At 38.3% G+C, this 11,706-nt stretch overlaps 2 protein-coding genes across 2 annotated transcripts; one reads left to right on the top strand and one right to left on the bottom strand.

The window, feature by feature from the left end:
* Nucleotides 1-4,167: 4,167 nt before the first annotated feature.
* LOC116735260 (G2/M phase-specific E3 ubiquitin-protein ligase-like) lies at nucleotides 4,168-6,741 on the top strand. Its single transcript, XM_032587018.1, has 8 exons — nucleotides 4,168-4,292; nucleotides 4,365-4,535; nucleotides 5,062-5,277; nucleotides 5,365-5,486; nucleotides 5,595-5,905; nucleotides 5,984-6,162; nucleotides 6,239-6,411; nucleotides 6,486-6,741. The coding sequence occupies exons 2-8, from the start codon at nucleotides 4,395-4,397 to the stop codon at nucleotides 6,721-6,723; spliced, it is 1,380 nt and encodes a 459-aa protein (XP_032442909.1). The 5' UTR covers nucleotides 4,168-4,292; nucleotides 4,365-4,394; the 3' UTR covers nucleotides 6,724-6,741.
* Nucleotides 6,742-7,562: 821 nt separating this feature from the next.
* On the bottom strand, nucleotides 7,563-10,157 carry LOC116735251 (uncharacterized). Its single transcript, XM_032587008.1, has 3 exons — nucleotides 9,678-10,157; nucleotides 9,265-9,449; nucleotides 7,563-9,156 (listed from the first exon to the last, which is right to left on the bottom strand). The coding sequence occupies exons 1-3, from the start codon at nucleotides 9,831-9,833 to the stop codon at nucleotides 8,388-8,390; spliced, it is 1,110 nt and encodes a 369-aa protein (XP_032442899.1). The 5' UTR covers nucleotides 9,834-10,157; the 3' UTR covers nucleotides 7,563-8,387.
* Nucleotides 10,158-11,706: the final 1,549 nt, after the last annotated feature.

Below are 11,706 nucleotides of genomic sequence, written 5' to 3' on the forward strand. Positions count from 1 at the left end.
AATGTATTTTCACAATATATCAGCTACTACAATGGACAGAGGAACTAACAAGTTCATGTCATCATCTGGGAGGAGGTTACTGGTTTCTCAGTCACAAGCTGGTTGCAAACCTGAGGCCAGCAGGTGTCAGTCAGTTATGGTAGATCTGACATTTGGTTTGATGACGTCAATATGAGAAGCTACAGACTGATAGGAGGAACCAAAGAGCTCTGTAAAGGTAAAGGCAAACCTTCTGAAGCTGGGATATAATTAATTTAATTTCACATAATTATCGCGATAGAAGCCATTTGTTTGTTAAAATTTTATGAAATATATTTGTTTTATTTGCAACGTTTAGGAACTACAGCGGCTGTAATGCGCCACAGCAAAGGTAAACAAAGGTAAAATAACCCAAACAGGTGATCAACTCAAAACCACTCTTACCTTTGTACTCTCTCTCTCTCTTTGTAGTTTAAGCACACCTGTTACCGTGGCAACCGCCTGCGCCCCGCAAGACGAGCAAAGACGTTAAAAACTAGTGATGGTGAGATGAAGCCTCATGAGGCATTGAACCACTTGAGCCAACTGGTTCGAGAAAGGGTTCATTTCTTGAGGCTTCATGTGCACACGAAACCACCTACTGGCCATGTGTATAATCACAGCCAGCTGTATCTTAACACGTGTGATGCATTGAATTTTTGTCTATTATGGCTCTTGGGAATGACTTCACAAAAGGTGTAGGACGAAATCATTTGTCTACATAAATTATGTATACACATATGTGTATAATAAAATATTGTTTGAATGTATTCTCTGTGTGTAATTATTCCCAAAATAGTAGTGTCATGTGATATGGCATGTTGTGTAATGTTTTTCTGTGACTCTAGAAAAATGGCATGGGCTTATTCAGGCAGAGGACAGTGAAAGTGCTTGTAGAACTAGGGAGGGGGTAGTGAATAGGCTAATGCTTGTGTAACTTGGATGATTTCATGCATTTTTATTAAGAAACAACAATTTCTCCACAGTTTTTGGTTTCACACGATTTCTCTTTTTTGACACTACATGGATGAGGTGTTATTATTGTACCCCAACTCCTTGGAGCACAATAAACACCTCACCTTTACAGAAAATAAGAAACTGTGAAAAATACAGTTCCTCATAAGCAAACCTAATGCATCTGCAAATGTTCAGTTCACCTTACCTTGTTAGGGCTTATCAAATCAAAATGTTCCCACATAGGGGAAATCCTCCTCTTTCTCGCCAGCTCCATCCTACTCCTATCCGGTCCTCGCGCTCCTAAATCTCCTATCTATCTATCTCTCTCCTAAACTCTCCAAACACCAAACTAACTGTCTCAAACTAAATAACCATTATCCAAACTCTGCTATCCAAACTATCAAAACTCTATCCACTCTCTCAACTGACCGCAACTCGCCTACAACAACCCACATTTTGAATGGAGCCTGTGGGGTTTCTAAAGCTGTCAAACCCCGCGCCAACATCTGAGCCACTTCCCGAAGCAGTCACGTGGTACAGCCAGGCAGCGAGGCTTCGGACGTCATCGTTTTCGGCTCCTCCCCTAAATGAAGCAAGCCTCGATACTATGGCAAGCCGTTTTAACATAAATTCGGTTTTGCCGCCCTTACATTCCAGATATCTTAAACTGTCTTATGACTAGACGTTTTAGCGATTTAAGATATCTCTAATTACATTCTGACTAGTCATAATACCTATTTAAGATATCTCTAATTACATTCTGACTAGTCGAAATGACGTCAGATTTACCATTGAGTTGTATGGAGACGTCAATTCAAGATATCTACAATGAATTATTGACTATCTGAAATACACATTTCAGATATCTACAATTAAATTATGACTAGTCATAAAGTAAATTCAAGATATCTCGATTTTAGTTTTGACTAGTCATAATTCTAATTAAAGATATCTTAAATGACAACATAATTCAAGATATCTTAAATGTATTTTTGGATAGGAGAAATGTAGTTTTGACTAGTGAAAAGTAAATTATAGATATCTTAAAAGCACATAATGACTAGACAAAACTAAATTAAAGATATCTTGAATTGTAATTTTGACTAGTCAAAATTCCTTTTAAGATATCTCTAAATGAATTAGAGATATCTTGAATTATTCAGCTTTTCCATTTAAGATATCTTAAATTGACATTCTGACTAGTCAAAATGACATTACTGATATCTTGAATTAGCATTCTGTCTAGTCAAAACGTCACAGATTTACGTAGCATTTTGGCGGGCAGGCATTCTAGCCTTAGGCTACTTTATTGTGCTAGTCCGTGGTCCACAATGTCAGGTCAGTCCAGCTCAAATGCTCGTGTTTTCAACACAATATTCAGCGCTGCAGCTCGTGCTCGACACGAACTAAGAAATACAGATAATTTATTCTCTGCAACAAGAAGACTTTTTCGACGTCAAGTACAGAGAAGTCAAGGTAAGTGGGTGTTCAGATGTCGGTTCGTATAACTGTAGCTTTCCAGGCTACGTTAGCTTCGTGCTAGTGGAATAAAGAAATATTAATTGGGAAAATTTAAGTAGCCTATTTAGTTAGCACTGGAGTTGCCATCCGCCCTATAAAATATGGAATTGTCTATAAAATAAAGAATAGTCCAGTATTTTGGCAAATAAATTTTACGTCCCGAAGCGATATGGGAAGCGATTTGTTGTGTATTTGATTTGTTCCCATCTCGCACCAGCAGCGGGCGAGAGGCGGGGTACACCTGGACAGGTAGCCAGTCCATCGCAGTCATTGTTCATTATGAGAAATTAAATTATTGGCTTTCACATTTTAATTTCACAATTTTCATAATCTACATGAGAAGCGGTGGTGGGCGTTCCTTATTGAAACTTATGAAAGGTGGCAACCCCAGTTAGCACACTCCATGTTATAGAATACCATGGAGTGTGTATTCCATGGTATACACACTCCATTTGTACACCATTGACACAGCAGAATCAATGGTGTGATTCTGTTGTGTTCATTGCAGGCTCTGTTGGGAGGCTGCCGAGCCCTGTATGGAAGACAAATATTTTCTTGCTTTCTGGCCCTAATGTTGACGTTCTCCCTTCTCCCTCGGATGTACAAAGACTGAAGAACCATGGATTAGGTGGGCATATTTTTTCAAAAAATACATCATTTCATACACCCGCATAATGTGACAGAAGGAGGTACTTTTGCTTTTACCATCTCCATTTGGGTTTTAATTCACCACTTCATGATAATTTTACTCTTTCACCAGAGTCATCTAGCGGGCTGATGAGTTTAAACTTAAATGACTTGTTCTTTGTTATTGTGTTTTACATTGCTTTGTCACTGTTGATTATTCAGGCAACCCTGTGCATGAGGGGACCGAAACCAAGAGCTCCAAAATTAACCTGAATTGGAGCTTGTCTGAACTGAACAACTTTGTGTGTCAAAGCTACCCACACATCAGCCTAAATCTGGTTGGCTTTGAACTGGCAAGAGCTGGAAAAGGACGAAAGGTAAAAAAATTACAAGTGAATTCTGTGAGGGAGCTGAAGGAAAAGGTTGGCAAAAGCAGACTCTACATTCTACCACGAGCAGATGTGTCACAGGTATGATTGTTTTGTACACAAAAATAATTTTATGTAGTATGGTAAATCCAGAGTAATATCTTCCACTATAATTTGAAATGTCTTGGCCATGTCTAGGTAACCTACTCAACCTCAGCAATGTCCAGCAGTTTGTTTCCAGAACCCTCAACTGCACCAGGATGTCTCTCTAGAGGTGGAGAGTACCAACACACAACATTTGGGGGAAGAGCAGGTCATTAATTTCAAGAACAGTATATGCATTTTAGTTTTATATCTTATTTCTGATGTTGACTTTAACAATCTTTGTGCTGTATTCACAATAGACACTGCTAGATTGGCGATCTCTGCGGTCCCAGCAAGACGAAGAGTATGAAGAGTCTTTGTTAGCAGACCAAGAAAAAGTGACTTACCATTTTTGTTATCATCACTTGGTGTTGCTGTTGTTGTTGCTACTCACAATTTTTTTTCTACCAGGAAAGGAGAAGACAGTGTTACAAGGCCTGGGAGGAAAGACGCATAAAAGTAAGAACTATTACATTTTTAGGATGATAGTGGTTTATGGATTACCTAAAGGCTTTAGTGCTCATGTTTTAGTCAATTGAAGAACGCCAGCAACGACTGGCGGCATATGAGGAACCGTCAAGTGGACTGCTGTTGAAGTTCAAATATCCGAATGGATTTATCAGAAAGAGAACTTTCAATGTGTCGGACCCAATTCAGGTAATGTGTTCATTCAGAGAATGTATCTTATTTATTTTCAAGTAACTGAAATTGCATTACCCTTTTTTAAAGGTCTTGTTTGACTTTGTCGGACAAGATGAAATGGCAAGTGAAATATTCAGTGTTCAACAAGCAACATCATCCAAACCAATTGAGAGTACCTCATCAGGCTCACTTATGGATCATGGCATAACAACATCTGCAACTCTGTACGTGCTTTGGATTTCAACTCTAGATATTCAGGTAAAGTAATTAAGTCCAAATTCCATACAGTGTCGTCTCAGTATTTTTTATTTTTTTCCCCAAAATGTTTCAGAATGCTGCAACTAGACTTTTTACTGGATCCCAGAAACGAGAGCATTTAACACCAGTATTGGCTTCTCTGCATTGGTTACCAGTTTGTTATCGGATTGATTTTAAGTCTTTTATTGGTTTTTAAAACTTTACATGGCCTAGCTCCAGCTTATCTTCAAGACATTCTTCACGACCATTCCAGTGCTAGAACACTTCGGTCAAATAATAAATTGCTCTTACATATTCCTTGCACCAGACACTTCATATCGCTCCTTAAAACTCATTTTTATTCTTTGGCTATTTCTAAGGCCTGACATTGTAATTTACTTGTCTGTTTTAATTTGTGTTTTATTCTTATGTATTTTTGTCTGTGCTGCATGAATACTGTACAGACCTTTGGTGGAATTAATATCTGTTTTGAAAGTGCTTCATAAATAAAATTGACATGATTAGGTTTTTGTTTTATTTTGTTTAGGAAAGGTGTCCAGTTCAGGCGAATGTAGTGCTGGAGCAGTCACTGTCTTCGGTCCAAAGTCTACAGACATCGCTTTCTGACCAAGCACTGACATCTTTGTCAGCCCAGTCACCACTGGCCCCAGCATCTCCTCAAGTGCTGTCGACCATGCTCAACTCCCCAGAAACATCAACTTCGTTCTCCTCCCAGGCAACTGTGTCCCAGCCCTCCACTCAAGTACAACCAACTTTGCCGTCTTCTGAAGTTTCTTTGGTTGCAACCTCAAGGCTGCCCCTCTCCTACAACTCTAATCTGACTCCACAGGTGATGACCATTGAGGACCAGGCATCAGCTTCTCCATTTACTGAGCAACCTGTAATTCTCCTGGAAGACCAAGAAGAGCCACCTGAGTCTCCACAACATCCACCAGAGTTGCCTTTGGATGAGTGAGTCAAAATTGCATATTCTGGCAGTGTCTTATGAAATTAATTTTGACAGTTGCAAACCATTGTTTACTCCAACAATACACAATAAAATGTATTTTCTTTTTACAGAACAGATCTTCAGACTATATTAGCAAAACTATACAGCAAGGTTGATATGACTTTCTCTCCTACAAGCAACCAAATAAATGTGTGCAGAGACAGGATTTTAGAATGTAGCCTGCATGCCTTCAGAAGACGCCGTTTTGATCCAGCAGCAAAACTGGATGTTATTTTTGTGGATGAAGAGGACAACGCTGAAGGGGCAGTTGATGAAGGTGGTCCCACACGGGAGTATCTAAGACTGTTAATGAGGGCCATTCATCAATCTAATGTGTTTGAGGGGCATGAGAATGACCGCCATCTAGCTTTGGACACTAGTGGTCAGTATTCTTTCCATTTTTTTCTTCCCAATTCTTAAGGATGGAAAATTGTCAACTAACATTTTTTTTTTTCTTTAGCGCTGGAGTCAAAAATGTACAACTGTATTGGAAAAATGATATCAGTCTGTTTGGTGCATGGAGGCATTGGACCACATTTCTTCTCTCAAAGGCTGTATGACCAGATTTGTGGCACATTGTCTCAACCTACCCTGGTTGAGGAAGTTGTTAACCATTCATTCAGACAGCAGTTGATCAAAGTTAGTAGCAATTTTAAGAATTTTGTTTATTGATCATAAGCTTAAATTCAGTTTCACATCTTTTTTTTCTTTTAAGATTCAGGATACAAACACAATCGTGGAGGCAAACGAAGCCATTATGCAGGCAGCAGATACCCTGAGCATTGTTGGAGCATTAAGGCGTGTAACTACTCTGGAAGAGAGGGACTCCCTTGTGCAATCTGCTGCAGACTTCTTTGTAAATGGCCGAGTGTGCACTTCATTGCAACAGTAAGCAAGATCCTAATTTTTTCTATTAGAAATCTTGTATTCTAAAAGTAAGACCATATTCTCATTTCTTAAAGGTTTATGGAAGGTTTGAAGACTCTTAATGTGCTAGACGAGATTCAGAAAAACCCTGAAGTCTTTCATGAATTGTTTGTCTGTGAGGAGAAACCACTCTTGGCACGGGACCTGTACACACTTTTCCAAGTGTGTTTTTCTGTGCAAGGCAGCAATAAAAGGAGGATAGAAAATCAAACCATATGCTACTGGAGAGACTGGTTGGTGGATATTGAAGGTACAATTATTGTGATACTGTAAACACAATCTGTATCAATTACATTTTATGACCGATATATCACCACTGTCCAAAAAGAAGTAATCATAGTTTGAGTACAGAGGCAGACTTTCTAAATGACTAGTGACAGGACCAAAAACAGTTAAATTACTAGAAAAATCTATTTCCTGGAAAGTCTTTTTGTTAAGCTGCCATAGAAATTGTCTGTCATTTACCAGTGAATATATATATATTGGGTAATTTGTTGCATAAATGCATACTTTTACATACTATTTACAATGATCATGCTTAGTCATTTTTCATCTTCAAAATGTTTATTGATTTATATTTACTAACAAGAAATGCATTGTCACCACCAATATAACAAGATTGAGGAGGAACAAGGACAGATATTTAACACATTTTCTTCCATGTCTTTAAGAGTACGTACACACTGGATACCTTATAACAAAAGTAATAATTTCAACATTTTGTCTTTCAGAAGGAGAATGCAGTTCCATTACCCTTGAAATGATACTGGAGTTCGCTTCCGGAGCATCCACGGTACCTCCACTGGGCTTTCCCCATCGCCCACAAAGTGAATTCCTCCATGAGGCTAACAGAGTCTTCCCAGAAGCAAATACTTGCCTTGTAGTACTCCGCCTTCCTGTACACCCAGACTATGAGTCTTTCACAAAGTACATGACAGACGGGGTGCTGCAGGCACCTACCTTTGGTGTTGCATAATCAGCTAAGTGTAATAAGCAGTTCTTTTAAAAAAGAGTTGGAACGTTTTGAAAAGTTAAGTGTTTTAAAGCAAGTTATAGTAAGGGTAATGTAATGGCCAAACTTGGAAAATATTGAAATGTAATGTAATTGCTTCTTTTTTTTTCTTGCAAAGAATAGATGTCTTATTAACCACTTTTTGGTTTCATAATTTAAAGGTGGATGTTTGAGCCACACTGCAAAAACAAAAGGTCTTATCAAGTAGTTTTGGACTACTTTCTAGTGCAAATTTCTTAGTACACTAGAGATAAAACTAATATACATGTAACTTTTCATCAAGATATGAGCTTGTTTTAAGTCTAATTATTTAGCATTGTTGAAAAAATAGTTACATTGGCATATTAATTTCACTTATAACTGGACATCTTTCCCTTGCCATAAATGAACTAATCTGACAATGTAATAAGTTCTTCTTCATCAATATTAAGGAAAAAATGACTTAAAACAAGCTCATATCTTGATGAAAAGTTACTTATATCTTATTTGAAGTGATTTTTGCACTGGAAAATCTTAGGTAAGATTTTTTTTGTTTGTTTTTTTCTGTGTAAATGGGCATTGTAGTTTAATCTTTTGTAATGATTGTTCTAGTTCATGTAATGAAAACGGCTCATTTGGATTAAAAACAAAATCCAATTCTAAAGATGCTCATAGGTTCCAAAAGATGCATTTGAAAAGGGGGTTGGGATATACTTGTTATTTCTACATGAACATTTTCAAAAGTAGAATTTTTATTGTTCTTTCCCTCTCCAGAATGTATATTTAATTTGTCATGTATTTAAACACCTTAACATTTTATAATTAAATTTGTAAGGTTACATACTCATATCAGTTCTGAGTTTTATTTGTAGTAATTGTATCTTTAGAACAATGCATTTGATCAAATGTTCTGGATGTTTGTCACTCCGCAAACAGTGACATGTACTTAAATCAATAAAGCATTTGCTATTTCTGCACAACAGGCCTGGTATTTCTCCTTCAGATCTGAAATATGATTGACTGCAAGATTAACTGACTGAAGTTGCTGCTGACTGAGCCTGGTTTGGGTTGGTTCTACAACTACACTAGGAACCTCTTCAGCATCAGTGGTTGGTAGTGGCCAGAGGCCATGCTGCTGCAGAAGTTCTTCAAGAGTCTCTGGTGCGTTGGAATTTTCCCCAAACACGTTGTTAGTTGCTGTGCTGTTGGCACCCATGTTTGCCAACATCCGTTCAGTCCAGATTTGTGTTGGTGTTTTATTATTTTCTGTACGCAAGGAATGGTGGTTCCATGCCTTTCTGAATTGTTCTAGTCGGCTTTGAATCTCAGGAAGAAAAACTATGTGAAGAGAAAGTTTGTGCACATCATTGCTGGGATCCAAGAGGGCTGAATCTTCAAGATTATAAAACGTGCTATAAAATGGTTCCAGAACATGTAAAAACACATCCCTCCAAAGACGCTCAATTCTCTGATTATGGATGGATTCCCCAGTTAGATGACTCCGACGTTCAATGCCCTGAAGGAGGTTCATCACCAGTGCCACTTGCACATTCTCTCCACCATGGTCTGACCTCACTCTAGAAGGTAAGCCATAGAGGCCTGTTGCCTTGAGAAAATGAAATAGCACTGTTGAGGCGCGATTGTCTGTGCTGCAGTTCAAGTAAGTGATTAAGCGAGAACATCCATCGATGCCACCATGGACCACAAAGCCCCACCTAAATGGAAATACAAAAAATGTATAAGGAATAATGTATGCAAATGTGTATAGTGAATTTAGTTCTAAGACATCTACTCTGAAATACATCCTTGATATTTTCAGATACCTTATGAGACGCATGTTGCCATCAATATGCCATAAACTGTTGGGATACGGCACATGATAGACACGTCGAGACACTGCACTGCTCCACCTCCTTGCAGTTGCCATTGGGTTGATTCGAGCCATCATCTCACGGACCTTACGCCGTGGAACCACTAGTCCTCGTGCATGCAACAAGCCTCGCATCATCTGGTTCAATGAAGGACATGTGGTCTTACTATTTCGAACCATCACACAATTTTACATTTTGAAAGTAATCTTTTACAAAATATAGGTTTCAGATTTCACATCTGGTCATAAAATAAATGATTTTTTTTTTATCATTATTTGTGACACTTAACATTAAATAATTAGTATTCTGCACCACCACTGTTGAACATATTACTTGTTCAGAAGTAATATATTTAGATTCCATACCTCAGTCCCAGAATTTGGATACAGGGATTGAAGTTGTCTGATATTAGTTTCAAGGTCTTCATCAGTCACTGCAGCCAACCTTCCCCTGATTGGTACCCCAAGTGCTTTGGACTTCTTATAAAGAAATGATGTTGAGCATCCAAAGATGTTTGCCATCCTCTTGACCGTGTGTCCTTGGGCCAAAAGAAAGTTGATCTGCTCTTTTGTAATATGAATTGCTGGTCTACCTCGACCACCTAAAATAGAATCATATTCAAATGCATCAGCATAATGTTTACTTTATACATCTGTTTTTCTCTGTCTGTCTATATCTGTCTATCCTCTACAGGTGTCCCTGTGTCTCCTAAGGGTGACACTATGCACTTCACATAATGTATAAATTTATTTTGATATACATAATTTCCTGTTGCAAATGCATGAACACAAAGCTTTAAACTTTTATAGACGCTGGAAAGCAACTTAAAGTGTGAATCAGACATGAACCGGGGCTGCGCTTTTTATTTTCAGAGGAGCTAAAGGAGGGAACTGTAATGCCTTGTGTCGTCTAGCATGTCAAAATCAAGAGCTGGCTGGGTTTACTATCATTTCCGAAGAGGCAGATAGCTTTACCACAATATAAAAACTACATCTGGTTATTACCTGAACTGGCCCGGGCTGCAGAATATTCCCCACTTCCAGCTTGGACATGGGTCGATAGTAGCACTTTCAGCTCCCCTAAGCCGTTTTTCAGTGCATTGTGTGTGTCGGCAGAAAGTAAATCAGAAATTCTTTGCAAATTTCTTAAGCATTCTTCAAGTACACGATTTTCGCGCTCTCCGCATATCCCATACTGAAGAGCTCTTTCTATATTGTGGCATTTTCTTACAATTTTGTCCAAAACTGCCAGCGCCATTGAATGTTCATGCAATTGTTTGGACAGCTCAGTACAGCCAAAGAGGGGCTTACACGCAATCTCTTAATTCAGATATCTAAAACTGTAATTCTGACTAGTCATAATTACGTTCGAGATATCTTAAATTATAATTACGGATGTATGACCCTTTCGATGACGAATCCGGTGACGTCATTTGAGATATCTTGAAAGGAATTTTGACTAGTCAAAATGTAATTGAAGATATCTTGAATTATTATTCTTCCTAGTCAGAATGTAAATAGAGATATCTTAAATTACCATTCTGGATAGTCAGAATGTAGTTTGGTCTAGTCAAAATGCAATTTTAGATATCTGGAACGTAATTACGGATAGTCAGACGAAACCGAATTTATGTTAAAACGGCTTGCCATATCGATACGCGCTTTACGGAAACGCCCCCTCCATTACTCGACACACGCCTCGAAGCCTCGGCACATCACGTAACATCACTATTAAAAACATAACATTCAGTCCGTTAGGATATCAAGTTTCCAGGCTTGATATTTATTTCTCGATTATTAATCAGCGCTTCCCTGAACACAGCGATGGTTGATTGACTAGCTGTACTTGGTGCTAGCGTGGCTAACACGAGTAACAGTTTAGTCCAAAGCCTTTTCTGCTAAAATAAAATCTTTAGTGTATGTCAGATACAGTACACATTGCATATTGATCTGTTTAGCTAACGTAAGACTGTGTAGCAGACAGGCTTCAAGGTGTAGAAGTTGTATCAGTTCTGCCATTATGCTGTACTTAGCTAACGGGAAGCTAAGTGTGTTTGTGAGACGACCACGCACGTGACCACGTAGAATGGACATCAGCCAATGAAACGCGGCCCCTCAGGTAAGACATATACCCCTTCCGGTCTGAATAAGTTAACTGATGCAACATTACTGGATGAGCAATGTTCTGAAAAGTTACTTTTTCAATCACAGAGGTGTTTAAAGTGAGGACACACTTTGTTGACTTTTCAGATACAACAAATGTAAGGGATGCTACTGAAGTGGAACATAGCGTCTTACATAGCTGTAAAATTCCAGAAAATATTTTGTTGAGGAATTTAAACATATAAGATGGATATTCCTCTTTGTGTTAAAAATGTATAATGTGTTTAAAGAG

This window comes from Xiphophorus hellerii, chromosome 2 (assembly GCF_003331165.1).
Source record: "Xiphophorus hellerii strain 12219 chromosome 2, Xiphophorus_hellerii-4.1, whole genome shotgun sequence".
NCBI lineage: Eukaryota > Metazoa > Chordata > Actinopteri > Cyprinodontiformes > Poeciliidae > Xiphophorus > Xiphophorus hellerii.

Bases quoted from the DNA above. Each gene is read 5' to 3' on its own strand.
- LOC116735260 (XM_032587018.1), top strand. From the start codon at position 4,395: ATGGCAAGTGAAATATTCAGTGTTCAACAAGCAACATCATCCAAACCA. The intron at 4,536-5,061 runs GTAAAGTAATTA...TATTTTGTTTAG, and splicing joins TTTCAACTCTAGATATTCAG to GAAAGGTGTCCAGTTCAGGC. The intron at 5,278-5,364 runs GTACAACCAACT...CTGACTCCACAG, and splicing joins TGTCCCAGCCCTCCACTCAA to GTGATGACCATTGAGGACCA.
- LOC116735251 (XM_032587008.1), bottom strand. From the start codon at position 9,833: ATGGCAAACATCTTTGGATGCTCAACATCATTTCTTTATAAGAAGTCC. The intron at 9,450-9,677 runs GTATGGAATCTA...TCATTGAACCAG, and splicing joins ATCCAAATTCTGGGACTGAG to ATGATGCGAGGCTTGTTGCA. The intron at 9,157-9,264 runs GTATCTGAAAAT...ATTTCCATTTAG, and splicing joins GGCAACATGCGTCTCATAAG to GTGGGGCTTTGTGGTCCATG.